General features: G+C 40.6%; 1 protein-coding gene across 1 annotated transcript in view; it reads left to right on the top strand.

Annotated features, from left to right (window-relative positions):
- Positions 1-3,282: 3,282 nt before the first annotated feature.
- Positions 3,283-27,395, top strand: part of LOC142210042 (vasoactive intestinal polypeptide receptor 1-like) — a 68,333-nt gene continuing 44,220 nt past the window's right edge. Inside the window, exons 1-4 of the mRNA XM_075279072.1 lie at positions 3,283-3,357; positions 10,685-10,799; positions 11,906-12,013; positions 18,860-18,957. Coding sequence (XP_075135173.1) covers positions 3,283-3,357; positions 10,685-10,799; positions 11,906-12,013; positions 18,860-18,957 — 396 coding nt within the window. The remainder of the gene's footprint in view (positions 3,358-10,684; positions 10,800-11,905; positions 12,014-18,859; positions 18,958-27,395) is intronic.

Below are 27,395 nucleotides of genomic sequence, written 5' to 3'. Positions count from 1 at the left end.
CTTACTTTAGGTTCTTGTTGCTCTGTCTGAACACTGCTCTATTCCCTCATCTCTGTCTTGATTTTCCATCACACCCATCTCTTACACCTTTTTTTCCCTCTCCTCAAATAATTAATCTTAGCCTTACCTGTGTGATAGATATGCCTAACCAGCCTGGGGTGGGTTCTGGACGTCCTATTAATAGGTCATCAGACCACACATGTTGGCTGGCTATTGTGACTCTGTCCTTGCTAAGTGTTTCTCTTGCTATTGTATTGTATTACTGACTTCTGACCTTTAGATTCACTTGTGACTTCTCTTTTGGATTACGATTTGGTACTGGCTTCAACCCTTGGCTTTCTGACTCCTCTTCTGTCTTGTGTTGTCTTGTCTGCATTTTGTGTTTACACTTATCTAGAGCAGAGACTGTCGCACAGTTGTCCCTGTCATTAGGACAGTTATGGCAAGTAGGTAGGAACAGGGGCCAGGTCGAGTGTAGGACTCACTGACTCTGTATTTCCCTACTCCCAGGTTTCAGCAAGAGCAGCACTGGGAAATTGCTCAATTAGCAATTCCCTGACAGGAAGCTCAATGCATATCAATGGGGCTCAAGCTAGGGTGCAAACATACTCTTGTTCTCATGATCAGTGCTGGTCAGCAAGCTATCCCTTACCTCTTAGTGGAGAGGATGGGGGCATCCCTTGATGAAACAGGCTTATAATAACTGTATAAAATTATTGTACAAATCTATGCCTACCCATATCAAACATTTGTTTTTTGTGCGTACAACAAACCAGTGAAGGAATATGGAAAGGATGGGAATAGTAGTAGCCTGCCATGGTTAGGTTCCTGGTGTCTAGATTGGTCAGTACGAAAACATGTTGTACTCCTCAGGGCTTGTGCACTTATGAGGGGACCAATACTAATGTCACCTATCTGATGAAGCTGAAAGTTTTTACTTTAGTTCCAGTAAAGTAATTCAAACTTCTCAAAACAGGGTGCAAGTGCTACAAGTTATCTGCAGAATGGAGGAATAGATGGTTAAGACTGAGATGAAGAGCATGGAGGCAGAGATGTTTCTTGTAAGGTCAGTAGATTCACCTCTACTCTCTATCATCAACTCTACAAATTACCTACAACGTCCACAATGCCGTGTGTATGTGAAAAGGTGCTAGATCTGACCAGATGCTTATAGATCCAGCTGTGGCAGTGAGGCCCATCACTAATTCTTCTCATTTTTTTAACATACACAAAAATATCAGCAGAACTCAAATGACCGTATCAGTGGTTTAAGGGACTTCCCATTAACATAGCCATATTTATTTTTGTAGATAATTGAAAATGAATCATTTATGTAAATAGAAATATTTACAAATTTTGATGAGTTTTAAAGATTTTCTCTGACCATCTTACTGGTGACAGTCTTTTGTCTAATGGATATGACCATGAATGCATAAAGTTTCTGTGGTCTGGCATTTATCAGAAACTCAGCCAATATAATAATTTAATATTTGCAAAAACCGCATTGCGGTTTCCCTCAGCGTCTTTCACAGAAAGCCTGCAGAGGTTTCATCTGCAGACTTTCACCCCTATTGTACCCTTACAGAAATCACCAGCATTTCCATAGGGATAACTGACATTTTTGAAATCTCAGCTTTTCCGCTGCAGATTTTTTCAGTCTTGGTAAAAACTTTGTATATTTGCAGTGTGGGCCCAGGGCATAAGTTTTTGAGCCAAACCAAGGAGTATCTACAAAAGGAACAGGAAATATATAAGTACTTATACTGTACTTCTCCCTTCAGCTCCACCCACTGCTAACTCTGGTGCAAAAAAAGCAACTTTTCTTCAACATAGGGCCTCAGCCTTAAACTAAGGCCCCTCGTTGCGGAAACAAAGCATTTTTGGCTGCTGTGTATACGCATAGAAAAAAAACCCACTGTATTTTACAGTACGAATGTGAATGAGATTTTGGTCAATCTGATTTACACATTGCCGAACAAAAATGTAGCAAAAAGGTGAAAAACACCAGAAAAAAACATAATGTGTTTATTGTTGCATTTTGAGAAGTGTTTTCTAGCTGCATTTTGCTACTTAGCCTTAAACGTCAAATGTCTACTGAGATAGAATGGGGGGGGGGGGGGTGAGGAGAGCCTATATAGATTTACTAAGCCCCTGCTAAAACATTCTAAGGCTAAGGTTCCAAGTTGCAAAAACACAGGTTTTTTTGTTGCAAATTTTGCTGCGGTTTTTTGAACCAAAGCCAAGAATGACTACAAAAGAAATGGGAATATATAAGAAGTATTTATACTTCTACCTTCTGCTTAATCCACTCCTGGCTTTGGCTCATAAAACCTCAACAAAATCTGCAACAAAAAAGCTGCGTTTCTGCAACGGGGGCCTTAGCCGAAGGATGTATCAAGCTTCGAGTTGAGATTCTCTCTGTTCCCAGCTCGAGCCACAGTTGGTTCCAGCCAAAGTGCAAACCTCTTAAGTAAATATCAATGAACTTTTTTGCAACTAGGCAGGGAATTTGGAACCCTGTACCTTTTTCCTCAAAATTTGTGCATTCCTTCTATCTTCCCAATGCCATAGTATGTCAGTGTGTCAGTCTTACCTTAAATAAGGCATTGTATTCCTGAACAGGAATATGTTACATCATATTGAATTGTGTAAGGACATTTAAAGTGACAGTGCAGGCAAAAGCTGAAAGTCCAGTCCCCCACTCTACAATGTCTACATTTAACCAGCTGCATTCATCTACCATATCTATATGATGGCCAAGAAGATTAAAGCTGTTACACATTGAGTAACCTGAAAGGGTTATTAGGATGCAGCCACCTCTCCACATCATGTACAGGGTGATATCACTGGGAATTCTCACATCCTCTTAGCTCTTCAGTCCCCAGAATCATTGTGCAGAGATAAGGAGCCAGATGCTGTGACCAGAGGATACATTCAACTGAGAAGGATTAAGAAGGAGGAGAGAATCCTGCATCTGGGAGGAGGAGATAGTACTACCTGGGCTTGTGAGATGACAGCTGTAGCATTCCTAGGGAGGACCAGGCACAAGAGAGAACTACCTGAAGCTTTCTTTTGGAAAGAGGAATTGCACTGTAACAAGCAGATCTTTAAGGAGAACTAGTTACATATTCTTAATGAACTTACTTTATGTAAAGCATTTTGTCTACACTTTGACAAGACACTTGGAGCTTTGCATTTCTTTACTGAAAGCTACATTTGTTAGATTTTTCTACTCTAAGGACTTGAAGGAACATTATCTACAGATGACCATACTGTCCTGACATGTCTGACTCTCTACCATCCAAATTCATCCAGAGAAATATGTCTTTTCTTCTTCTGATGCTCTTTTCTGGGGTGGTAAGTGTGTGATATATTGTTTGTATGCATGTATCAGTGTATTGTGTGTGTGGGTGTTCAGCATCTGTTAACCCTTTCATACATGTATTGGACACACAGTGGAAAGCTACGAAGATACTGTCAACTTGGGAGATTAGACCAATATCTGTTAGACCATGACACCAAGGAAATGTGAATAGTGTATTCTTGGCTCCTGATATGATTAGTAACTTTCTGACAATGACTTAAAGGGGAACACCAGTATATATATAAAATATTTGCCACAGTGTGAAAATATTATGTTTGAAGACAATCTCACCTTTGTAAATGAAATAGCCAGTGATCCCTTAAAGGGCCTGTCCAAAATTCCAAAACATGGCTCCTTTTTCCAGAAACAGCACCACACTTGTCAATACGTTGTGTGTGGTATTGCAATTCAGCTCCACTGAAATGAATGAGAATTAGCTGTAATATCACACACAGCCTGTGGGCAGGTGGGGCGCTATTTGTGGATGAATACAATCATATTTTTCTAATCTTGTAAAACTCCTATACAGGAAATTTGCAACATCAGAAATTTTCTTTTTTCTTTTTCTGAAGCTATGCTACTCATGTCCATAGGCTATGTCTGGTATTGCATCTTAGTCCCAGTCTTGTCTCTTTCTATCAACAGCACAACCCTTGTCAACCGATTTTATTTGGTATTGCAATACCAGAGTTAACTCTTGGACACGAGTGGTGCCATTTCTAGAAAAAACAGCCATTGGCTATACTGTAGAACCCTGATGCAGCCCATAGAAGCATGGCACAGTATATTGAAAAACACAATTTCTATCTTTGTATATTTTGGACACCTTTTGAACCTGATTAATAGATTGGTGTTAGATTGGTGGGGGTCCACATGGTGGTCCTCATGATTACTAGATTGAGAGTCCCTAGTTCTTTCCAGCTACACCACCAGCAGAAAGAAGGCATATGAATGAAACAGTGTAGCAGTCAAGCATTCTTGTCCCTTAAAGGAGCTGCCCAGGAAATGAAGGTATTTGATACTATTGACTTATCCACAGGAAGGTCACCAGTATCATATCGGTTGGGGTCCAACACTCAAAACATATCCCAATCATTTTTTTGACTGCCAAAAGCCATAGATGAGGTATACAGCCAGAAGCAGCCCTGCTTCTATTCAAGTGAAAGGTAATGGGCTACAGTTCCAAGCACCACCGCTACAGTGTACTAAGCTCCATATATTGTACTGAGCTTCTGGTCCATACAGTGTATAGGTGGTGCTTATAAGAGGAAGAAGGATGATTCTGGCAGTATACTTAGTATAGGGCTTCTGGCACCCAAAATAGATGATTGGACAGGATTTGGGTATTGGACAAACCAATCTAGTGGATAGGTTGGATAGGTCCTCAGTGTCAAATAACTTCAGATCCTTGACAACCTCTTTCAGGGACAGCAAGCATTTCAAAAATCAAAATGGCCAAATTGCTGTTTTTTATTCCTCTCCCTAAAACTGAACTGATAAAAAAAATCCAAAAACCTCTAAAATAGTATCAATAAAAACTACAACTTGCTCTGCAAAAATTGTAATTTATATAGTAGATGAGGTTGGATGAAGATCCATCATGTCCAAATTATTACCCTACAGTGTTGATCCAGAGGAAAGCAAAAACAAATCCATGAGGTTTATGCCAATTGCCCCATGTCAAAGAAAAAAATTCCTTCCCGATTCCAATCTGGCAATCAGTATAAAACGCTGGATCAACTTGTCCTTACCAAAACCTAAAACCCATATCTCGTAATATTTTTCTGTTCGAGAGGCATCCAGTCCCTATTTGAACTTGTTCAATGAATCCACCATCATCACTTCTTGGAGCAGAGAGTTCCAGAGCCTCGCTGTTCTTACTGTAAAGAATCCCCTTCTATGTTGCTGGTGAAACTTTCCCTCCTCCAGATATGGGGAATGTCCCCTTGTCACTGTAACCAGCCTAGGAGTGAAAAGATCATTAGAAAGATCTTTGTGGTGTCCCTTCATGTATTTGTACATTGTTATTAGGTATTTTTTTCTAAACTGAATAATCCCAATTTTATAAATTTAGACATCCCCATATGAGAAAAAAATGCAAAATATGATAAAGAATATGGAGACTTAAAAAATAAAAAAAAATATTTGAAAGTTTAGAATTTTCATAAAAGTGTTAACAAAAACTATATAAATTTGGCATTGGTGTTTGTACCATCCTGCACCATATGGATAACATGTCATTCTGTCTCCACAGTAAATGCCGTAAAAACAAAACACATAAGAAAATGGCATAAAGGTAGTCCCCCCCCCCAGTACATCATACAGGATATTAAAGGGAGTCTGTATATAGTCCAATTTGCCTCACAAAAATGAAGCCTTTGGAACAGAAAAAGAAAAGGTTATGGCTTTTAGAAGTTGGGGAGTAAAAAAAGAAAATCCAAAAACAAAAAATGGCTGTGGAGGGAAGGGGTTAATGGTAAATTCCCAAGCTTTGAGATTGTCACAATTTTGACAGCTCTTGTCATGCTTCTGTTAGATAAAAAAGGGGGAAGAGGTTTCAATCTTGGAACAAACTGTTAAAGCCTGAGCTATAATTTCATCCTTTGTGCTTATTAGAGTATTGTCAGACCCTATAATTATTACATCAAGGTATTCCGTCTCTTAAGTGACTGCTCAATGGTCTTAATATGGCCCTTTTAGCATACCACCCACGCTATACAGCTGGGCGACATGTTAAATCCCTTCAAATGACTATAGCGTCGATTTAAACAGGTACAACATATATGGTAGTCAGGCATCGGCAGGCGCTTGCCAGTATTGGAACTGTGGCAACGTGGCTGCTCCACTGCAGCTGCACTCCTCAGTGGCCAACATGTCACTGTGTCCACCCTGTATTCTCTTCAGTTGTCACCCAGACACTGACCCCTGCAACCTACCGAAGTCTGCCCACCAGCAATGAGGGAACACAGAAACTCTGCTTTTTACTGAAGTCCTCTTTACTGAGGTAGATTTTGTACAAGGTTTAACCCTTAAGTGGCACACAGTGACCCATGACCGGTGTTGTGCCACAAGTGTGAGTTAGGCCTACTTTGCAAGATTGCAGGTGTCGGCGATGAATAACACACTTCCTCTATCGCATGTACTACTTGTCACTTAAGAACCTGTATTCTTACACAGGTGTGCCTAAGGTGATTTTGTTTGCAGAAATAAATCATGTTCTTAGCTCAGATGAGGCTACCCTTTTCAAGCTGGCCAACAAGTTCCCCAAGCAAGTTACACTGAGACCAGGACCCCACGTGGTGTAAAAGATGCAGTTTGGCCACGGCAGAAATGCTGCGGAAAAAACTGTGTTGCATTCACTGCAAAGTGAATGGGACTCTAGCGAATCCCACCACACGTTGTGGAAAAATACATGCAGCGGACACACTGTGACTTCCAAAAATGTTTAAAATTGCAGCATTTCGATCCTTCCCATTACTATCCCATCCCCTCATCTCCCTAGCTAACCTATTCCACTCACTCCTAGCAGAGAGGAAAAGGGGAGGAGCTGTTCCCAGACACAGGAAGCCTTGTTAAGTATTGATGGGAATGGGGGGGGGAGAATGGAAGAGTAATGGTGATGTTCCGTTTTGGAAGTGGTGAAACAGAACATCAACAGATTATCAGAAAGTGTCCCTGGGACGGTCAAATGGGTAATTATATATATTTTTTAAATTGAGGTAAATTAGAAGTTAGGTGGGGGGAAGGGGTTTCATTTATGGGTTAATTCTTAGTTTATCCTCGACAAACCCTTTAACACAAAGATGGTCAAAGAATGACTATTATGACACCAGAAGATAATAAAATAATAGGTGTTTTAATAAATGAAAAGAGATAATACCTATCTGTGGCTACATATGATGTAATAGCTCACGGTATGGGGAGCTCATTATATATCACGCACAATATATACCCATCGTTCGAAGACTTCCAGAGTTGCATGGCAGGCATTCATGGTCTAATACCGAAGCTACTGAACAATAGCTTTCTACAGCTTTGATAATACCTTTGGAGAGGGTGAGGGGCTAGATTTATGGCCTGAGCGGTCAGTTTATAATATGACCATTTATGGTACAGGAATTTGAAGAAATTCTTATCTACTGAGTAATATGGACTGGCCAGTCTTGATATACAGGTAAAACTACAGTGAACTTCCTATAGATATACAACAAATAGATATACCGTATATACTCGAGTATAAGCCGACCCAAATATAAGTCGAGGCCCCTAATTTTACCACAAAAAACTGGGAAAACTTATTGACTCGAGTATAAGCCTAGGGGGGAAATGCAGCAGCTACTGGAAAATTTCAAAAATTAAAATGGTCGGAGCTTTTGGGTGCAGTAGTTGCTGGGTGCTGGGGAAGGGGAGGGGGTGCTTTGGTTGTCTGTTTGCCCCTTCCCTGAGCTTGAGGTCTGGGTTTTTTCCCCCTACTTTGAATTCAGTCTGGCTGAATATAGGGTATCTGCAATGCTCCTATTAACCCCTTCCTGATGGACCAGAAGCACTGCAGATCCCCTATATTCAGTAGACCGGGCACTTTCAGACACAGGGATACCTAATGTGTATGTGTTTCATAGTCATTTTCTACTTTTAGGGTGCATTCAGACTACGTAACGCCGGGCGTGTATGAGAGCCGTACACGCCGGCATTACGGCAGACTGCCGAACACTTCCCATTCACTTCAATGGGAGCGCTCGTAACAGCGGCGTTTACGAGCGCTCCCATTGAAGTGAATGGGAAGTGTTCGGCAGTCTGCCGTAATGCCAGCGTGTACGGCTCTCATACACGCCCGGCGTTACGTAGTCTGAATGCACCCTTATATGTATTCTAGGGAAAGGCGTGATTTAGAACGTTTATTTATCTTATTTTTTTTATTATATTTTCTTAAAGCTTCTTTTTTTGTGCACTGTTTTATGGGAGATTCTATACATTACTATTGCGGCTGGTCATTGACCCCCCCCCCCAAAAAAAAAAAAAAAAAATATATATATATATATTTTTTTTTTTGCTTGACTCAAGTATGAGCCGAGGGGGCTTTTTCAGCACAAAAACTGTGCTGAAAAACTCGACTTATACTCGAGTATATACGGTACATTGATCAGTATGATATTAACCCTGTCATATCACATCACTAAGACTCTATGATTTCATGCATGGAAAAAATATGCCCTTTAAAGAAAGAGACACTCTTGCACAGAGATGAGGGATCCTGAATCTAAGGAGCACCCCTTTATTAACTCAATTTGCTAGTAGGGCAGTTTAAGGCTAAGGCCCCAAGTAGTGGGCTGCAGCTAAAAAGAGGTGCGGGAAACTCTGCGGTGGAAATGCATAATACTTATTCCGCAATGGTTTTGGAATTTGCAGTATTTCCGCTGTGCGAATTTTTCTGCAATGTGTGGATGGGGTTCTTTAGAATCTCATCCACTTTGCAGGAAGTATAAAAGGCCACGACCAAACTGCGGCGTTTACACTGCATAGGACCCCACTTGGGTTTTCTAAATTAGACAACCTCTAGGGGCTCTATCAGCAAAATCATGCTGATAGAGCCCCACATATGCGTGCATAGCCTTTAAAAAGGCTATGCACGCATAAAAAGATGGATTTTAAAAAGACGGATTTTGCTGATAGAGCCCCTTTAATGAAGGAGAACCTCTCATTTGGGATCCCCATCAATAGAACAGAGAACAGCCACAAAATTGGACCTAGAATGTCTGAGCATTAGTGTTGAATTTCCTCATAGTGAGGCTGCAGAGGAACTGAAGAAATTTCCAGCTTCCTTTGCAGATTACTTGGTCTTAGATTCTGCATAGACTATCATTATTAGAGGACTGTCATATGAAGCCTTTCGCAGATAGCTCAATTTCCTTAGTATAGCTTTAGTACAAGTATCTTGGATATCCAAGCTCCGTTTTATTGTAGTGCTTATTCAAAGTGACCCAATGTACTGGAAGTAGATTAGACAAGAAACCTTGAAGGGAATGTGTCACCAGAAAATGACCTTTTTTTTATTTTAAGTTTTATGTTAAACACATCTTTAAAGAATTTGTGGTCAGCTCCAGATCATTGTGTCTATGGCCCATGGTCCATTTCCAGAAAATAGGAAGTGACATTGTGAAATTATTTTTTACTTAGTAACAAGAGTTGGAGTTTCAGGATTGTTTTAAAATATAGACAATAAAATGGAAAATTAAAAATATCACCAAAAATGTACTTAAGAATATGTTTGAAGGGATTGTACCACTAAAACAACATTTTTTTTGTATTTACCACGTCGGAATAGCCTTAAGAAAGGTTATTCGTCTCCTACCTTGCTCAGTCGCCTCTGGCCCACAGTTCCGTAGAAATACCAGCTTTTACTGGTATGCAAATTAGTTCTCTCGCAACAATGGGGGCGGGTCCCAGCGATCAAACGGCAAAGGGGGCATCCCCACTTCTGCCAGAGTACTCTCTCCAGCGACGCCTCTATCTTCAGCTGCATCCTCCCCTTCTCTCCTCGTCTTCCGTCTGGGTGAACTCCGATGCCTGCGCAGTCGGCTCTGCTTGTGTCTCACTGGTAGAGCTCTCTTATACATTGGATTGTTGACCACTGTAGACCCTTCCAACAACTATATATTATTTATGCCCAGTGTAAGTTGGCTATTTGCTATATTATGCAACTATACAATCCTTGCCCAATTGTTTCCACTAACTTCATCCCAGCTCTAGAGGCTGGGGTCACACTAGTGTTCAGTTTCTGAAGGACAGAAACCCTGTCTGTTTAAGGCTGGGTTCACATCTGTGCTCGGTGAGTGCTCGGGAATTCAGTTCTTCCTTCCACTTTAAAAATGCGGAGAGGAAACCAGGAAATCCAGCGGACGCCATTATAGTCTATGAGGTCCATGGGTTTCCATGGGTAAGTGCTTTTTAAGCAGATTAGGTTTCTGTTTATCAGGTCCTCTTGCAGACCCGAAGAAGGGAAACCCAAGCACAGATGTGAACCAAGAGTAAAAAAGCAGTTACCTCCAGAAACCCATGAACCCCATCGACTATAATGGCGTCCTCTGGGATTCCACCTGGTTTCTGCTGATTTTATACTGAAAATGGCAGAGAGAAAAGTCATGCTTGCAAGACTTTTTAAGCCAATTTAAGCGGAATCTCGCTTGGATTCACCCAAACGCTAGTATGAACCTAATATCTGATGGGACAGAAGATTATTGGTTACTGTTGAATGTAGACATCCATAACAAATACTGCAGAAATTGTGATATATCTCCTGTGCTTGTCTCATGTCTCCATTAGGTCAGCTGTACTCACCCCGAATGTGAACTGGTCCTTCAGGTTCTAGAGCAGGAGGCTGAATGTTATAAGAGAATGCAATCAGAGAATGAGACATTACACAGACCAGCAAACGGAGGTAACAACAATCATGTGCCTGAAAATGTACAAAACTGTGAAACTAGTATACTTTTGACCCTAAAGAATTTGTCCATGTTTGGCTATTTCATGTTGAGTGATGGGTAAAATTAATTTTCCTCCACCACAGTCTTAGGCTTTCGCCTCAGAATCCACCTCCCATTGTTTTCAATGGGAGGCAGAGATCGCAGCAGGATGCGGTAAAAAGAAGCATTCTGAATAATCCTTCCCTGGGAGGAGGACTCTTCTATCCAAAACCACTCAGACCCACATTGCAATCTATATCAACCCATTTGACTAAACCGCACCCCCAATTATTCCTCATTACAAATAGATACCATAGATACAATATTGACCCTTGTTTTTTTCTATCAGATATCTGCTTTCTAAGATGTAGATAAATACTAAATCTATGTTGTTTATTGTAATTTTAAAGGAATTGTGCAGGATTAGAAAACATGGCTGCTTTCTGCTTCTCAAGAAGTGACATCATGTCCATTAGTCACATGGCCATTCTGCAGCTCAGTTCCAATTATTTGAATAGGACTGAGTTGTAGCATTACCATGGGATCAATTGACATGATGTCACTTCCTGTGAAGAAAAAAGAAGCCATGTTTTCTAATCACAAACCCTTTAATGTAACTCCCAACTGTTTGAATGGATCCCATTTGGTCATTGGTAGTAAATACTGAAGAACCTTTATACTTGACAACAAAATCTGCACAACTAGGGGTCTGTGTACTCAGTTTGCCTAAAATATACAGCCTACTTTAATTAGGGAAACACAACAATATGTAAACCAAGAAAATAAAATGTTTTATCCAACCAATTATCCTAAAAGTGATTAATGTCTTTAACATATTGCTGTCTTCTTGGCAGGCAATTGCTAACCTTGTCGAAAAAATTGGTACCAAGGATTAAATGTAACTATTTGGTTCTAGCGCAAAATTCTCAATGTCTTTTGATTTGTAATGGAGATAGCTGCCAATGGCCTCTGTGGAAATAAGTCGGTTTTCTTCACATTCTAAGAAATATAGAGCCCTCCACCCTCCAAATCAACAGCAACATGACTATCTCTATTTAACACAACTTTATTTCTCTGTCAGGGTGTCCAACTGAGTGGGATGGTGTTAACTGTTGGAATGCAGCTTCATTAGGAGAGACAGTGACTGTCTATTGTCCAGAAAGTCTTCAGATATTTCTTAAGACGAAAGGTAAGAGGTACATATATATATATATATAAAGGCTATTTTCAAGTTCTTGAGATGTATTTCAGAATGGAGTAAAGTTTTACTTTCAGGCTGGGTTCACCTTTATGTTGGTGTCTCAGTTGGAGAAGCAATTGCAGAATTCACCTAAAATTGTCAGAAAGAAGGAGGACTTTTCTCTCCACCCAATTCAGTATAAAACCGTCGGAAACCTGGTGGACCCATTATAGTCAATGAGATCCGCGAGTTTCCGCATGTAATCACTTTTTAAGCAGACTTGGGTCTCTGTCTTTCTGAAAAAATGTGCTAAAACAAAAGCGACCCAAATGCTAGTGTGAACCTAGTGTGACTGATGAAAAAAGGCTTGGGTTTTACCCTTGATTTCTCCTTGAAGAAGCAAAATCACGTTGAGGAGAATTCATTAAACTTTCACACCAGTTTTCCAGCAGTTTTCTGATACATAAGTGCACGTTTTTTGGTTCTTGGCCATTTGTGCCAAAAAACGCACCACGTTGTACAATTTCGCCATTTGGTAAAATGGAGTGGATCAAGGATTGAAGCGGATTAGTGCTTGAGTTATAGCTAACCTCTATGCCAGTCCCTTTGCCTATTTATTAAGTAGAGTACAGCTCACACCCAGTGTTTTTTCTACATAAAGTACTTGAAAACCATGAAAGGTTCACTCATTTTTTCCATAGGAAGACTTCACAATTCGGTTGAAATGTAAAGCTGGCCTTACACATTAAATGTCTAATGACCCAGCCCTTCAAAATTGGCCAGTGACCCACAGTATGATGCGTAGGGGTCCCTTGCGATAAGGATCAGACTGTAGGATTTCAAGGAGATAAGCCAGTGCTAGAGGTACATGCAACGTCTTCCTTCTCTCACCCCATTCAATATAGGTGCACCGCACAGCCAAGCTGAGGGGTGAGTTTGGAGAAATATATATATATAGCCTGATAGTTATCTAACTGACTGTCTGACTACACTAAGTATAGCACCTACAGTATATAAGGAATTCCATGAAATCATATGTAGTGGAGATAAAATTTGCCATGACATTCTGTATTAGAGAGAAATGAATTTAGTCATAATCATAAGCTCAGACTATCATGAAGTCAGACTACTACTAAAGAAGATGTGACAGGTAAGAATGCACACTGTAGGGAAGGCATGGTAGGGAGCGCAGTATCTAGCAGCCCTGAGGGTTAGGAGACGACAGCTTGTAGCCCCCGAACTCACGAAATCCTACCACAGGTGGTTACATTGATTCTTGCAGCCCAATGACCCTGTTACTGGGTAGAGGAAAAAATCTCTCTCAGCAACTCAATCACGTGGGTCAAATGTTACATACCGCATCCACATGGAAGGTATGAAGTGGATATCAGCGGCATTCCTTTTAGAGGGATGCTGTGTACTTGGATAGGTCCTACTTCTTATGGACATAAAGTATAAAGAAGAAAGCTGGCACTCCAATAGGTATATTGGCATCACATGTAGGCATGTAGGTTTAATATTTGAATGATCCAAACATATTCGTGAACTATCGGTCTGGTAATAGACCTTTATCAAATAGTCAGATTACTGTAATAGTGAATAGCCAGAGTGCAGGCGAGAAGCGGCCACCACTGATAAGGAGATGGGCCACCAGGGGAACGGTTTAAGTCTGCCGTAATAAATTCCCCACAATATGAGCAGCAATTTATACCTCATAATATGACTAATGCCATGTCCAAAGAGCTCTGTGTTACACTGGGTTACATTACTGGCAGTCAGTATAAGTACATACCATTATTGTTCTGTTCCTGTTGCCTTGGACACTCGCATATTTCCTTAGGCCCTGGATAAAAGAGAGACGTTACTTTGTTAGATTTACTCCATCCTCCTTTTGATTTATTTAATGGTGTGTCCTGTTGGACAGATCTAGTTATGGACTGCAGATATTTTGTTTTTTATGTATAACAGGGAATTGGTATGTGTATGGTATTTTACCAACAATTTTGCTATATGTTACTGTTATGTCCCTACTGTTTGTGGACACTGCTACTTTGTGCATGGATCCCTTGTACTAGAGACAGAGGCATAACAGGACCCCCACTTATTCTATGCTATGTATAATACTAGTCTTATTATGCTGTAGTGCAGCCTTTGGACACCCTAAGGGCTTGTTCACATCTGCGCCCGGGAGTCCTTTTTGCAGGTTTCCGTTTCCTGCACAAAACAGAGGCAGAAGATGGAAACCTGCAGGACTCTTCCAAACCAATTCATTTGTCCGGCCGTGAGCGCTGGTGAGCGTTTTATGCTCTCCGCGGCGAAACCATTTTTTTTTTTACGGACACAAAGTCGGACATGCAGCACTCTGTGTCCAGTTTAAAAAAAACGGTTTCGCTGCGGAGAGCATAAAACGCTTACCGGTGCTCACGGCCGGACTCGGCATGACAGGTTTCGGTCTTCTGCATGCAGAAGATGGAAACCTGAGAACAGACTGCCGAACGCTAGTGTAAACCCAGCGTCAGCCTTCAAGGCCTGACCAATAACAACTGCTACCTCTGTACCCCCAATGAAAGAGCCCTCAGGAGTATTACGTATGGGGGCCCATGGGTATACTGCACCAGCTCCAAATTGTGTTTTATTTTATATCTTAATTGGTATTTTCTCTCATTAATAAAATGGTTCTGGCTACTTTGATTACTTACCTTATTCTCTTCAGTTGATTGAAGGTCCATCACAGGTCAGGCTGTGGTAATCCATCAGCAGGTTCTAGGTCCTTCTGATATTCTGCCCAGCAGCAGCTTCTGTCAGCTGATTGGTCAGCTGAGTTTTGGCGGGAAGATTTCTTCCAGAAGTGGATTCTGCCCAGCAGCAATTCTAAACAGCTGATTGGACGGCTGTGCCGGCCGGCGGGAAAATCAACAAATAAAAAGAGGAGTTTACCGAGCTGAGGTCTTAGTTGTCACTATGTCAGGACATGGAGCAGCTCCCACCCGCCCACCATCTTTTATTGAAATCATATTTTATTCTCGCAATGCTTTATTAGTGGGGAATTTTAGTCTCCCAGCTGATGCTGTGAGGACTGGTTTCATTGACTTCTTGGTTATTGGTTGTAATTATTGATTATAATTATAACTACCCTAGAGGCAGCGGAGGCGGCTGCCACAGGGCCCGGGCCATTAGGGGGCCCGGTGACAGCCGCTACCGCTGCGTTATTTTATTTTTTTTTAATAGTCCGTTACGGGCCCTATTCACTTGCTGATCCTGGCTGGGCCGGGATCGGCAAGTGACACCGCGGGCACCACAAATACTATCATTATACTTGGGGGTCTTTGCAGACCCCTGAGTATAATGATCGGCGGACCGGGAGAGGTAAGGGAACGTAACAAACACTGTTACTTACCTCTCCACGATCCTGCCAGGCCTCCTTCATACTTGTCTGACGTCTCTGACGTCACATGAACTTGGCCTGCTTCCCAGGTCATGTGACGTCCGACGTCATTAAAGAAAGATGAGAGCGGCAGCCGACAGCATAGGAGCCGGGGACAGGTATGCAACTGTTTTTTTTTAATGTTTTTATTCCCCCAGGTCTCCGATTATTATATAGTATAATAATTGTTTATGGGTGTCCACAGTGGGACATAATACTGTGTGCAGGGGCCACTATTGGGGATAATACTGTGTGCAGGGGATACTATGGTGACATAATACTGTGTGCAGGGGCCCCTATGGGGCATAATAATGTGTGCAGGGGCCACTATGGGGGATAATACTGTGTGCAGGGGCCACTAAGGGACATAATACTGTGTGCAGGGGCCACTATGGGGTATAATACTGTGTGCAGGGGACACTATGGGGGATAATACTGTGTACAGGGGACACTATGGGGTATAATACTGTGTGCAGGGACCACTATGGGGCATAATAATGTGTGCAGGGCCACTAAGGGACATAATACTGTATGCAGGGGCCACTAAGGGACATAATACTGTGTGCAGGGGCCACTAATGGACATAATACTGTGTGCAGCGGCCACTAAGGGACATAATACTGTGTGCAGCGGCCACTAAGGGACATAATACTGTGTGCAGGGGCCACTAATGGACATAATACTGTGTGCAGAGCTTACTAAGGGACATAATAGAGTGCGGAGGAGGGGTCGGTTGAGGTCTTTGGTGTCGGTTAGGGGGGCATATCAAAAGTTTGCCACGGGGCCCCACCATTCCTAGTTACGCCACTGATTGTTATTATTATTATTAATTATTTATCTATTATTGGATTATTTTAATTAATTATACATTTGGATAACCTCATAATAAACGCATCACGGCCTTTTTTATCCAAAAGAGATATGTTGTTTGCCTATTATTTATTTAATGAATTAATTAATTTATAGGTTTATGGTCTAAATGTTAATAATTGGAGTATATCACCATGGCTATGCCTCTGACTAGACTATAGATGATATGATTTATATGTATATTGATTCTTGCATGTACTATATAGACAGCATGGGAGTATTTATTTTTGCCACCCATTGTGATGGTTATGTTACTACTGATAATGCCCACACATATATATTATATAGGGATATACTGTATCATCCAATGAATGTCTTTAGTGTGTGTCTAGGCTTGTCTCTGTTTGATCACTTTACCATTTAGCCCCATGTTTCTCTCTATTGAATTGCGATATTTTTAACATTCTTTCTAAAGTATTTGACTTATGGACATTGACATATTTCATTTATACTTTTCCCTACCTATTTTCTTCCTTTGATTTCCATTTTTTATATATGTTGTGTCATGTACAAGAACGTCTATATAAAGCAGGAACTTTGGAGTGTACAGCCATTCTTCCCAGCATCTTATACAGTTTCAGAGAAAAGGTCACAGCACGGATGGATTATTAAAGCAAGCTGAGAAATGCATTGATCTTGCAGGTTATCTAAGAACATCATCACTGGCAGAGTACAGTGGGTGTGAAGCCAAAGGAGTGGATTTAATAACATTCTAGAATTGTTAAAAAATCTTTATCTAGAACTAGTATGTTAGGTTTTTATCTGGAGAATTTCATTTTAAAGATAAATATTATTTTTTTTCTGTATGGAGGCTTAGATTATACAACTATTCACACTAGATTTGTATAGGAGCTACAAGAGATATAAAAGCAAAAGTCACATCTAGGTGCCTAATGGGCCCACAAGCCACATAGGACGAAATTAGTATTATAAATGGTACATGGTAGGTGGTGCCCCTGTTTACAGATTTTGGATCAGGGTCCAGAAGATTCACAAAGTGCAAAGAAGAGAATAACACTATACTGATCAGGGCGGGTTCACATCTGCGCCCCGGTCTCCGCTTTCAGGTTTCCATCTTCTGCCAACAGGAGACGGAGACCCAGAAGACAGTGTCCGCCCTTGAGCGCCTGTGAGCGTGTTGTGGTCTCCGCGGCGAAGCCACTTTTTTTAACTGGACACAAAGTCCTGCATGTCCGACTTTGTGTCCGGTTAAAAAAAAAAATGGTTTTGCTGCAGAGATCACAAAACACTCACAGGCGCTCAAGGGCGGACACTTCTTTGCAAACCCATTCAAATGAATGGGTTTAAAAACTGACTGCGGGTTTCCGTCTCCTGTCCAGTTTCTCGGGCAGAAGATGGAAACCTGAAAGCGGAGATCGGGGCGCGGATGTGAACTTGCCCTCACTTGTAATGCAGGAAAAAGTGAATGGAAGATGGAGACCTCCAAAGGGTGTTATGAACAGAAATGTAGTAACAATGACACCTCTTTTAAATCTCTTTTATCTTTATAGTATTAAATTAAAACATGTGAGCCGTCATATCTTGGCCAAATATATTACAGGCTTCAAAGTCCTTAGTCATGATCCTATAGTACAAGCCTAAAACAGCTTATGTTCTAACAGTACAAAAAGATAAGTATAAAAAGATCAAAGGAAGAAAAATATTCATATAATATATAATATATTATATGTATTTATATATTATAATATATAATATAATATTAATATTAATTACAATATTGTTAAAATATGACAAATCATTAAAACATAAAATTTTTCTTGATTTTGTCATATTATAATTTTACATTTTGGTGTTTTTGGGTTTTTTTTCACCTTGATGTCAGGCATCTCTATGTGTGACTGTGGTATCTTTTTATTCACATGCATAGTTTTTGGATTGTATTATAGGGACATTACTCAGGGATTTCAAGTTTGAAACATATCTGTTTCCACATTGTTATAAGGTGTAGTTATTCCTGTAGATTATAACTTTGATTAGCACAATATTCATGGGTGGGATTAATAGGTTCCCTAATTTGTGTGTGGGATATTAAACCATGCCCTCAACCTGCCAAGTCTCCTTTGCCACGCTCAAACACAGTAATTTGGTATTCACCAATTATGAAGCAAGGTGATCACTTATGATGTAAACAAATTTTAAAGGGGTTTCACCTTCTCTCCTCATCCTGGATTAATGACTAGTTGGTGGGTAGGCTTAGCCCCCAATACTAACAGTGTTCTTGACATTTACATACAGAGATAGCCGGGACTGTGCTCAAGCACTGGTGTAATCTGTATCAGGGCTCATAAGCGGAGTGCACAATCCACTGCTATTAGTTGTCATTGATCAACATGGAAAGAAGAGAATAGAAGTTGTCAGGAATAGATTGGTGTGTATAAATGGATAACACACATTACTCACTACAGCTTAACTATTTAGTTTGATCTGAGGATAAGAAACTATTGTGAAAATTTTCATTTTAGCTCATTCTTATTAGACCATTATTGCAAAATAAATCTTTTATGCTAGAAAGATAATTAATTATGTATTTTTTTCTGCAGTCGCCATCACTAGGAATTGCACAGACAATGGCTGGACTGCTCATTCCCCTCCATATCTGAAGGCCTGCTTCTTTAACATCAGTGAGACAGATGAAAAGGCAAGTTACAGGCAGAATGTTGTTACAATTATTGATATGAAGAACTAATGTCATATCTAACTCCTGTCGTTATCTATCTATCTATCTATCTATCTATCTATCTATCTATCTATCTATCTATCTATCATCTATCTATCTATCTATCTATCTACAAGACAAAGTCCCAAAAGAAAGGTGCTAGGGTTATAAATTCTAAACCAGCATATACAGAGATACATAGTCCAAGCTAGTAGCATAGAAAGAGCTACTGTAGTAACAGAGGAAGAGTTATTTGACTCCTGGGTGTACGTATTGACACAAATGGCATGTTTATACACATGGCACTTGGCAAGGTATTGCATGATACCACTATATACTGATAGATACCAGTTCTATACAGGCACTTAGCAGACTGTATAGATGATTACAGTAAAGTTAAATTCAGTGACTTGCAAGTGATACAAGTCTTGTCTATTTGTAGATATTCTATCCTTTTCTTCTCCATCCTGCCCAGACTTCTATGATAAATCCTCATAACTGCAGAGTTTACTACCGAAACATATTTGGCCTCTCTCTTCTACAAACATTTTAACCCTTTATATCAGCATAAATAAATTAGGACCTAAGATCAGGGCTGGTTTTAGACAAAGTGTAGCTCTGGGCAAAATTAAGAGCAGGGCCCCATATCCTGACATACCAACACCATCATATTCAGTCATTTCAGAAGTAAGGCTACACTTCTGGCGGCATTGATATAGTCTCAAAAGATCAGGAATACAAAATAAAATTGTAAAGATATATAGTTGTGAAACTGCTATGTGTGTACCGCTATACTGGGGTGAATAATTACAACTATACAGACAATTACCAGATAATACACATCATATAAAGACCAATAATACCTCTATACAAGGCCCAGATAGCACACTACCTCCACATTGTGATAACCTCTGTTACGTTGCATAGTGAATCAAAAACCAAAGTTGTGCACTACACAGACTTCTAACCTAATAAACATCACATCAATTAAAGGGTATTCTGGCCCCAAATAAATTATTTTATACTGATAATCTATCCACAGGATAACTCATCAGTATGTCAGTATGTGATCTGTCAGGGTTCATCACCCAAACCCCACACAGATCAGTTATTCTAGCGGCTTCTAGCTGCCAGACACTACTTGTGGACAGGATGCCGCACCGTCACTATTCAAGTAATAGGAGCGGCGCTGCAATTAACAAGAACCACCACTATACAGAGGATGGCGCTGCTGTGCCAGTCCTATTACTTGAATAGTAGCGGTGCTGCATCTTGTCCACGGGCAGCTTCAGGTTTGACCCCGACAGTTCACATACTGAGGTCCTGTTCTGTGGACAGGTTATCAGTATCAAAAATCAGTTTTTAACTAGAAAACTCCTTTTAAAATAGTGATTCAATAGTATTCTTTTCTGTCCCCAGTAATAACAACCCCCTTTTTCCCCCCGTATGCAATAGAAATCACCACCTTTTGTATTACCTTATGAGTTATTATTATAGCGCCCCCTTATAAATAATATATTTTTTTTCTTTTTTTGTTGCTGCACTGTTTCTTGTGGAGTAAAAATAAAACTCTACCTTTTTGGACTAAAAATCTGGACTTGTGTGTCTATGCCATCCCACCTAGCAACCTCAGCCTGACAATATATATTAGGCCCCTTCATTAATAATAGCTCCTCTCTCTATATAAATGTACATATAAAATTATATATATATATATATATATATATATATATATATATATATATATTATATATATATATATATATATATATATATATATATATATATATACACATATATATATGTATACGTGATCTATTTATAATAACTATTAATAATATGGCTGGGGAACTATCATATAAGGGGAGGAGGGGTTATAAGGAGGATCTATTGTTAATAAAGCTAGGGGAACTATTCCCCCCAGTCCTTACATAATAGTGCCCCTATGGTTAACAATAAACCCTCCTTATAAATAGCCCCCTCCTCTTATAAATGACTCTAGACTTATTAAATCTACTCCCTGTTAGTAAATATATGTGCCCCCTTATCCATAATAAAGCCTTTTAATTTGTGAGAAAATAATAAACCTTTTACTCACCTTCCCCCGCTCCCCTGCTGTGTCCTCCGCAGCTGAAGCCTCTCCCTGCTAGTGGCCTCCGCAGCAGGACCTGCATATCACGCCAATACATTTGTAACTACAGAAGAATATCCAAAACAAGAGAAGGATGATCCAGCAAATCATTTCCCAAATAAAACAATTTTTTTCTTCTTTGTCTTTATTTTATTGAAAAATGTCCATTAAAACACAAGTGTGTGCCAAGGAAAAAAAGAGTTCAGACGTGAAACAGAACAGACTGACGCGTTTCGAACTAAACGTTCTTAGTCATAGTCTAGACTATGACTAAGAACGTTTAGTTCGAAACGCGTCAGTCTGTTCTGTTTCACGTCTGAACTCTTTTTTTCCTTGGCACACACTTGTGTTTTAATGGACATTTTTCAATAAAATAAAGACAAAGAAGAAAAAAATTGTTTTATTTGGGAAATGATTTGCTGGATCATCCTTCTCTTGTTTTGGATATTCTTCTGAAGTTATTTCCTGGGTCGGAGGAAATTTGGAGTTCCGGGCAACTTTCCCATCCAAGGAATCGTGAGTGAGTCCTATTATATACACTCTTTAGTGCTGCATTGTGGGCTGTGTTTCCCTTCCCTCTTTTTCCCCTTTGTTACGGACATTTGTAACTAGGTCTCACCTGATCCAGGGGCATCAGACCAAAGGTCTGGTGCTGCAGATCCCGGGGCCCCTTTGGACTCGGGGGGCCCTGGGCATTTGCCTAGTTTGTCCCCCCCCTAACACTGGCCCTTGCCTAAGATCACAGTTAGACCTACAGTAAAGTGACTTTTACTGCTTTCTGAGGATCCAAAGGTCAGAAAAACCCAGTAAGGGCCATTTTTTTGACAAAGTTTACATTTTAGGCTGCTTCTGTCTTTCATCATTCATTAATATGAGTGAGTGATGGGAGAAGCCCCCGCCTCACATATACCAGCCTTACAAATGAAGACAGCTACAATTGATTATAAATATAGGTATATATCATATTTACTGTCTTTCGCTCATGTGATGTGATGTTTCAGTCCAAACAATGGGGCTTAAATATTCAAATGTATATTTAATGTTGCTTTAAGATAAAACATGACTAAATCACTGTGACAGCTACAGGATATATATATATATATATATATATATATATATATATATATATATATAATGTACACAATATATTTATCTCAGCCCACACATGCTTCTCAATAAAAGAAATCTGCATTACACATGTTGCACTGTGATATTTTGCTCTTTGTACTGTATATCTTATACTCTCCACATGCAATTACAGGAGACTGTCATACAGAATATTATAGTGGTTTCTATAGTAACTGACAATTGCCTAATTATATTTATGGTGCACATTTAGCGTGCACATCCACTTGTGGGATATTATGGTGGTATCATATGTAACAGATCTAAAGGGTTCTGCTGAAACAGCATCAAGTGATTAAATCTTTGTGTTTGCTGTTTCAATTGCTACAAAAGACAAACATGATCCAACACAGCTGAAAATGGTAGCATGAAAAATAGAAATAAACAATATGTGTGAATATATAAAGTTCTGCATTGTGCCTATGCAGAGGTGTATAGAGCCTTCATCATGCAAATAGTGCCTAGAGAATGGTAAGCTTAGCTGAATAGAGCTGTACATAGCTCAAATTGTTACCGACATAACACAACCTATTCTATACCAAGCCCACATAACAATGTTCTGTCTAATACATTCAGTTCAACATGGACTCCATAATAAGATACATGTAGCAATCTCCATCAACCAAAGATGTAATTTCAGGGGTTGCAGAGGGTGAAGTCACACCGGGGCCCAGGAGCGTTAGGGGGCCCATGAGCACTGCCATCAGTATTGAGAATGCAGCTTCCATCTGGGCCATAAACCAAGGAGACCCACAGATTACCCTAACCACACTAAGGTTGTGTTAGGGAATAGCCAGATGATAATTCCCCAGAAGCTGCTGGTGAACCCTGGAGGAAGGGGCACAAGAGACAGTGAGCCCAAAGATGAAGCCCCCAACTGACCCTTCCTTTTGCCAGGCCCTATCCTACGTAATAGGCAGCAACCACGAAGACAGTTCCTTCCTGTATAAGTGATACACAAAACGCAGACAAGACGAACAACAACAAAGGGAGGTCAGCTAGCCAGGGTTTGGTAACAGTCGAGCGATAAAGTGCCAAATCAGAGTCCAAAAGAATAGTCAGTAGGGAAGCCAGAGGTCAAGGATTAGAATACAAGTAAATAAACAGCAAGGGAAACCAGCAAGCAAGAGGCAATAACCGTCCCCAGTGTGAATGTGAGCCAAGACTGAATAGGGGAGGAAGAACCCGCCCTGAACCTGACAGGAAGGCAGCTGTCAATCACAGGCAAGACAAAATCAAACCACTGAATGGACAGAGGCAACAAGGGCAGAAGACAGGTGTGGTGCAAATACAATTACAGAACTAGAGCCGTGTTCACACAGTGCAACTTAAAACTTCACGCAAATTATCAAACTGCACCCGACTCCTGCGCCGCAGCACGCGAGCAGAGGGTGGCGCAGAGACCCGAACAGGCAGAGATGTTACAGTACCCCCCCTTTTATGAGGGGCCACTGGACCCTCACCAGACAAACTAGTTCTAGAGGGCTTCTGACTTTTCCCTGCCTTGTATTTTCGTTCTGCTTGAATCACAGACGCTTGAGAACCAGGCAAACATTTTTTATTCACCTGGAGTTTCTGATACCACCAGGTTTTAATACCGGAGGGGCGTTCCCAACTTTTAATAGCTGAGACCTTCTCCTCACTGACACATTCTAAAGAATGTAAAGTAATACAGTGGGATGAGCACTGATCTCCCCACTTTACCAACTCCTTTTTACCCCAATCAAAAATAGGGTTATGGAGGTTCAACCAAGGGAGCCCCAAAATGACATCAGAAGACAATATTTCCATAACAAAGAAACTTATGACTTCAGTGTGTGTTGAGCCCACTTGCAATGAGATTAAGGGGTTTTTAAAATGGACTTTACCCCTGGCCAGTGGAGTAGAATCCGCTCCAGTAACAGACATAGGCATGTCAAGTTGCAAAAGCTCAATGCCCAAAGATGCAACAACTGAATATTTAATAAAGTTTGCTGCAGATCCAGAGTCAACTAGGGCCTTGCCAGGAACAGACGTGTCCCCAGAGGACAGAGACACAGATAACATCATCTTATTCCCCCCAAATACCTGGTTGCCTGAGTGGTTCTTCTGATTACCACTCAGGCACTGAGTTTCGCAGGTGACAAGGGTCTGATCAAGCAGTCTCGGATGACATGACCAGAGGAACCACAGTACAGGCACAGATTATTCCTGAGACGATGCTCTCGTCGTGTCTTGGCGTCCATAGCTCCCAGTTGCATGGGTTCCTCACCAGAAGTGAGGGGAGGAAAGGTAGGTTTTTCAGAGGAGAGAGAGGAAGAGACAGAAAACTTGGAGGCAACAAGCCCTACTCTCTCTTTTAAATTTTCTCGGATCTTATGGTCAATACGGACATGTAAAAGTCATGGCCTGCTCAAGAGTGGGGGGATCTGGGTGACCAACCCAGAGCTCCTTCACACGGTCACACAAACCTTTTTTAAAGTGAGCCTTTAGCGCTGACTCACACCAACCTGCAGTTACATTGCACTTACGGAACTCTGCGCAATACTCCTCTGCAGAGCGCTTTCCCTGCCGCATAGTGAGGAGTTGCGATTCCGCAAGCGCAATGTGGTCTGGCTCAGCATAAATAGAGCCCAGGGACTTAAATTTTTTTTCAAAATCAGACCACTCATCAGTGTCAGGAGGGAGTTTAAGGGCCCAAGCTTGTGGATCCCCCTGTAGCAGAGATATAACCACTCCCACCATTTGGGCCTGAGTCACATGTGGATTAACACGGAAGTACAAGCGACAAGACTCCATGAAAGTCTCAAATTTTTCATGGTCCCATGAAAAACGATCCGGGAGTAACATCTTAACCCTAGGAAGGGAAGAAACAGCTGTGGATGGTGCAGCAGCCTCAGTTAGGATCTGAAGCTGTTTAGCTAGCTCAGCTACCAGGCCTGTCAATCCCTCCAACTTGGCTGCAAGGCACTGAATAGGATCCATGCTGTAGGGAAGCAATGGATGTAGGTTTTTTGGGGCCGGTTATTCTGTTAGGGAATAGCCAGATGATAATTCCCCAGAAGCTGCTGGCGAACACTGGAGGAAGGGGCACAAGAGACAGTGAGCCGTAAGCTGAAGGCCCCAACTGACCCTTCCTATCTCCAGGCCCTATGCTACGTGATAGTTTGCTTAAACTCCTTAGCACCACAACCATCAGTATGAAGAATTGTGGGCCCCGGACAAAAGATTGCAGCGGGGCCCACAAGACTTTAGTTACGCCACTGCTATCAACCTCCAACCCTTACTTACTTTTTCATTTTCTCATGCTGACTTCAATTCGTTCTTCATTAGACAGACAGTTATGTTACCTTTATCTTGCAGCACTTGAACTTATATGTCTACATACCTGTGCACAGTAGGTTGTACTTATTGTTGCACGGAAGGAAATATTGCTATATTATTTATAAAACAGTAAGGGACTGTTCATGTGGCTGAAATTGAAGAGGAATTTGAAGGGGGCATCTGACTGAAGTTCATCTTCATTTCGCCTCTCCAGCCTGCGGTATAGCAGAGCTTCAGCATTTCTACACAACTATCTGCCACTGACCCAGATAAATGGCCACGGACACTGAGGCTGGATCTTTTTCAGTATCCTGCAGCAATTTCATGGAAACTAATGGGAGGCAGAATTTGCGTGGAATGTGCCCTTGATTTTGAAGCCGAATTCACCTGAAATTCAGCACCAGATTCCATTGGATAAACGTGGCCTTCCAGATATATATTATGTCTACATAGAATAAAAACCAATGGTGCCCAGAGAATTCCATATTTTATACACATAGAACCAGATTGCGGTGACACGATGAGAAACATTTGGGGAAATTTACTAAGCAAAATTAATTTTGCTTAGTAAAAGTAATTAGAAATATAATTAGGTAAAATAATTAAGTCTTGCATCACATTTATCAAGTGTTTTAGATACTTTTTTAGACACTTTTCAACTTGTCCAAAGACTAATTGGAAATTAGATTAGATGGTCTTATAAGTGATGAGCTAAGGAAGATATATGGGCACAGCCTAAGATAACTAATGAATACTCACTCAAGTATCCCAAAAAGATAATTGAACAAAAGATACAAGAAGGATACCAATGGGGAATACACCAAGATTCAATTAAAGTCCAATCATAAAATACATGGCAAGATGGTAAAACCAAAACGCACAATATAGGTTCTAGTGTGAAGGTTATAACAATGTAATATATGAAAAACATTGTTATCCTTAAATAGCTGAATACTAGGTATAGTTGATTATGGTTGAAACTGGAATAATGTTATGTGAGAAGATGATACCTCCATTCCAGAATGAAGTTCTTTTGCGTGTAAAGAGCACATGCTTGGTTTGCTGCCACAAGCTTTATGAAACTGCTTAAACTTCCTCTCTTTGTATGATTGAGATGTGCTGCACCAATCAGGAATGAACACTGTTCTTATCTCTTTTCCTTTGTCTGCTGCTATTTAACCCCACTTGCCTTAAATAAACTGCATCAGTGCACATCCTCGACTAAGAGAGGAACTAATACCAACATTGTGAGTGGTGTCATTTCCTTACTGCCTGGCACTCAGCTTTATCAATTAGGATGGAGGACAGTTACCCAGGATTACTGGTCATTTGGTCATAAACACAGCCTCTGATCTTATCACTAGCGGAGCATCAGATAAGATGTAAAAAAAATCCCCTCCATTGTAATCCCTCATGCGGATGTTAAAGAATAATATCTATACAAAGTATCCCCTTGGTAGAATATACACTTCTTTGTAAAAACATATATAAACAAGTGGAAGCCTCAGGTGAAGTGAACTTCAATGGGAAAGAAAAAAGAGCAAACATAGAAGAAAAAGGCACATAAGTGAAAATATATAGGGGCTATAGATAGATTATGGTAATAAAGCAATCTGAGAACATTAGTATGCCCAATATGTCGACAGTATCAATGTATAACAATGGACTGCTGGGACTGCCTTATTGTTGTGTGCCGATGTCTTATCAGACAGTTTGATTCTATATTTTTCACTAACTTGCGTATCTGGGCTTACAATGAAAGGCTTTTCGTATCTGATGGTTCCCCTGGGATCTATATTGTGTATATTTTTTGGTTATTAACATTTTGTCTTGTCTTTTATGATTGTTTTGTACAATGAAG

This window comes from Leptodactylus fuscus, chromosome 6 (genome assembly GCF_031893055.1).
Source record: "Leptodactylus fuscus isolate aLepFus1 chromosome 6, aLepFus1.hap2, whole genome shotgun sequence".
Taxonomy (NCBI): domain Eukaryota; kingdom Metazoa; phylum Chordata; class Amphibia; order Anura; family Leptodactylidae; genus Leptodactylus; species Leptodactylus fuscus.
The sequence above is the reverse complement of the archived record's forward strand: the minus strand, read 5'-3'. Positions and strand labels throughout refer to the sequence as shown.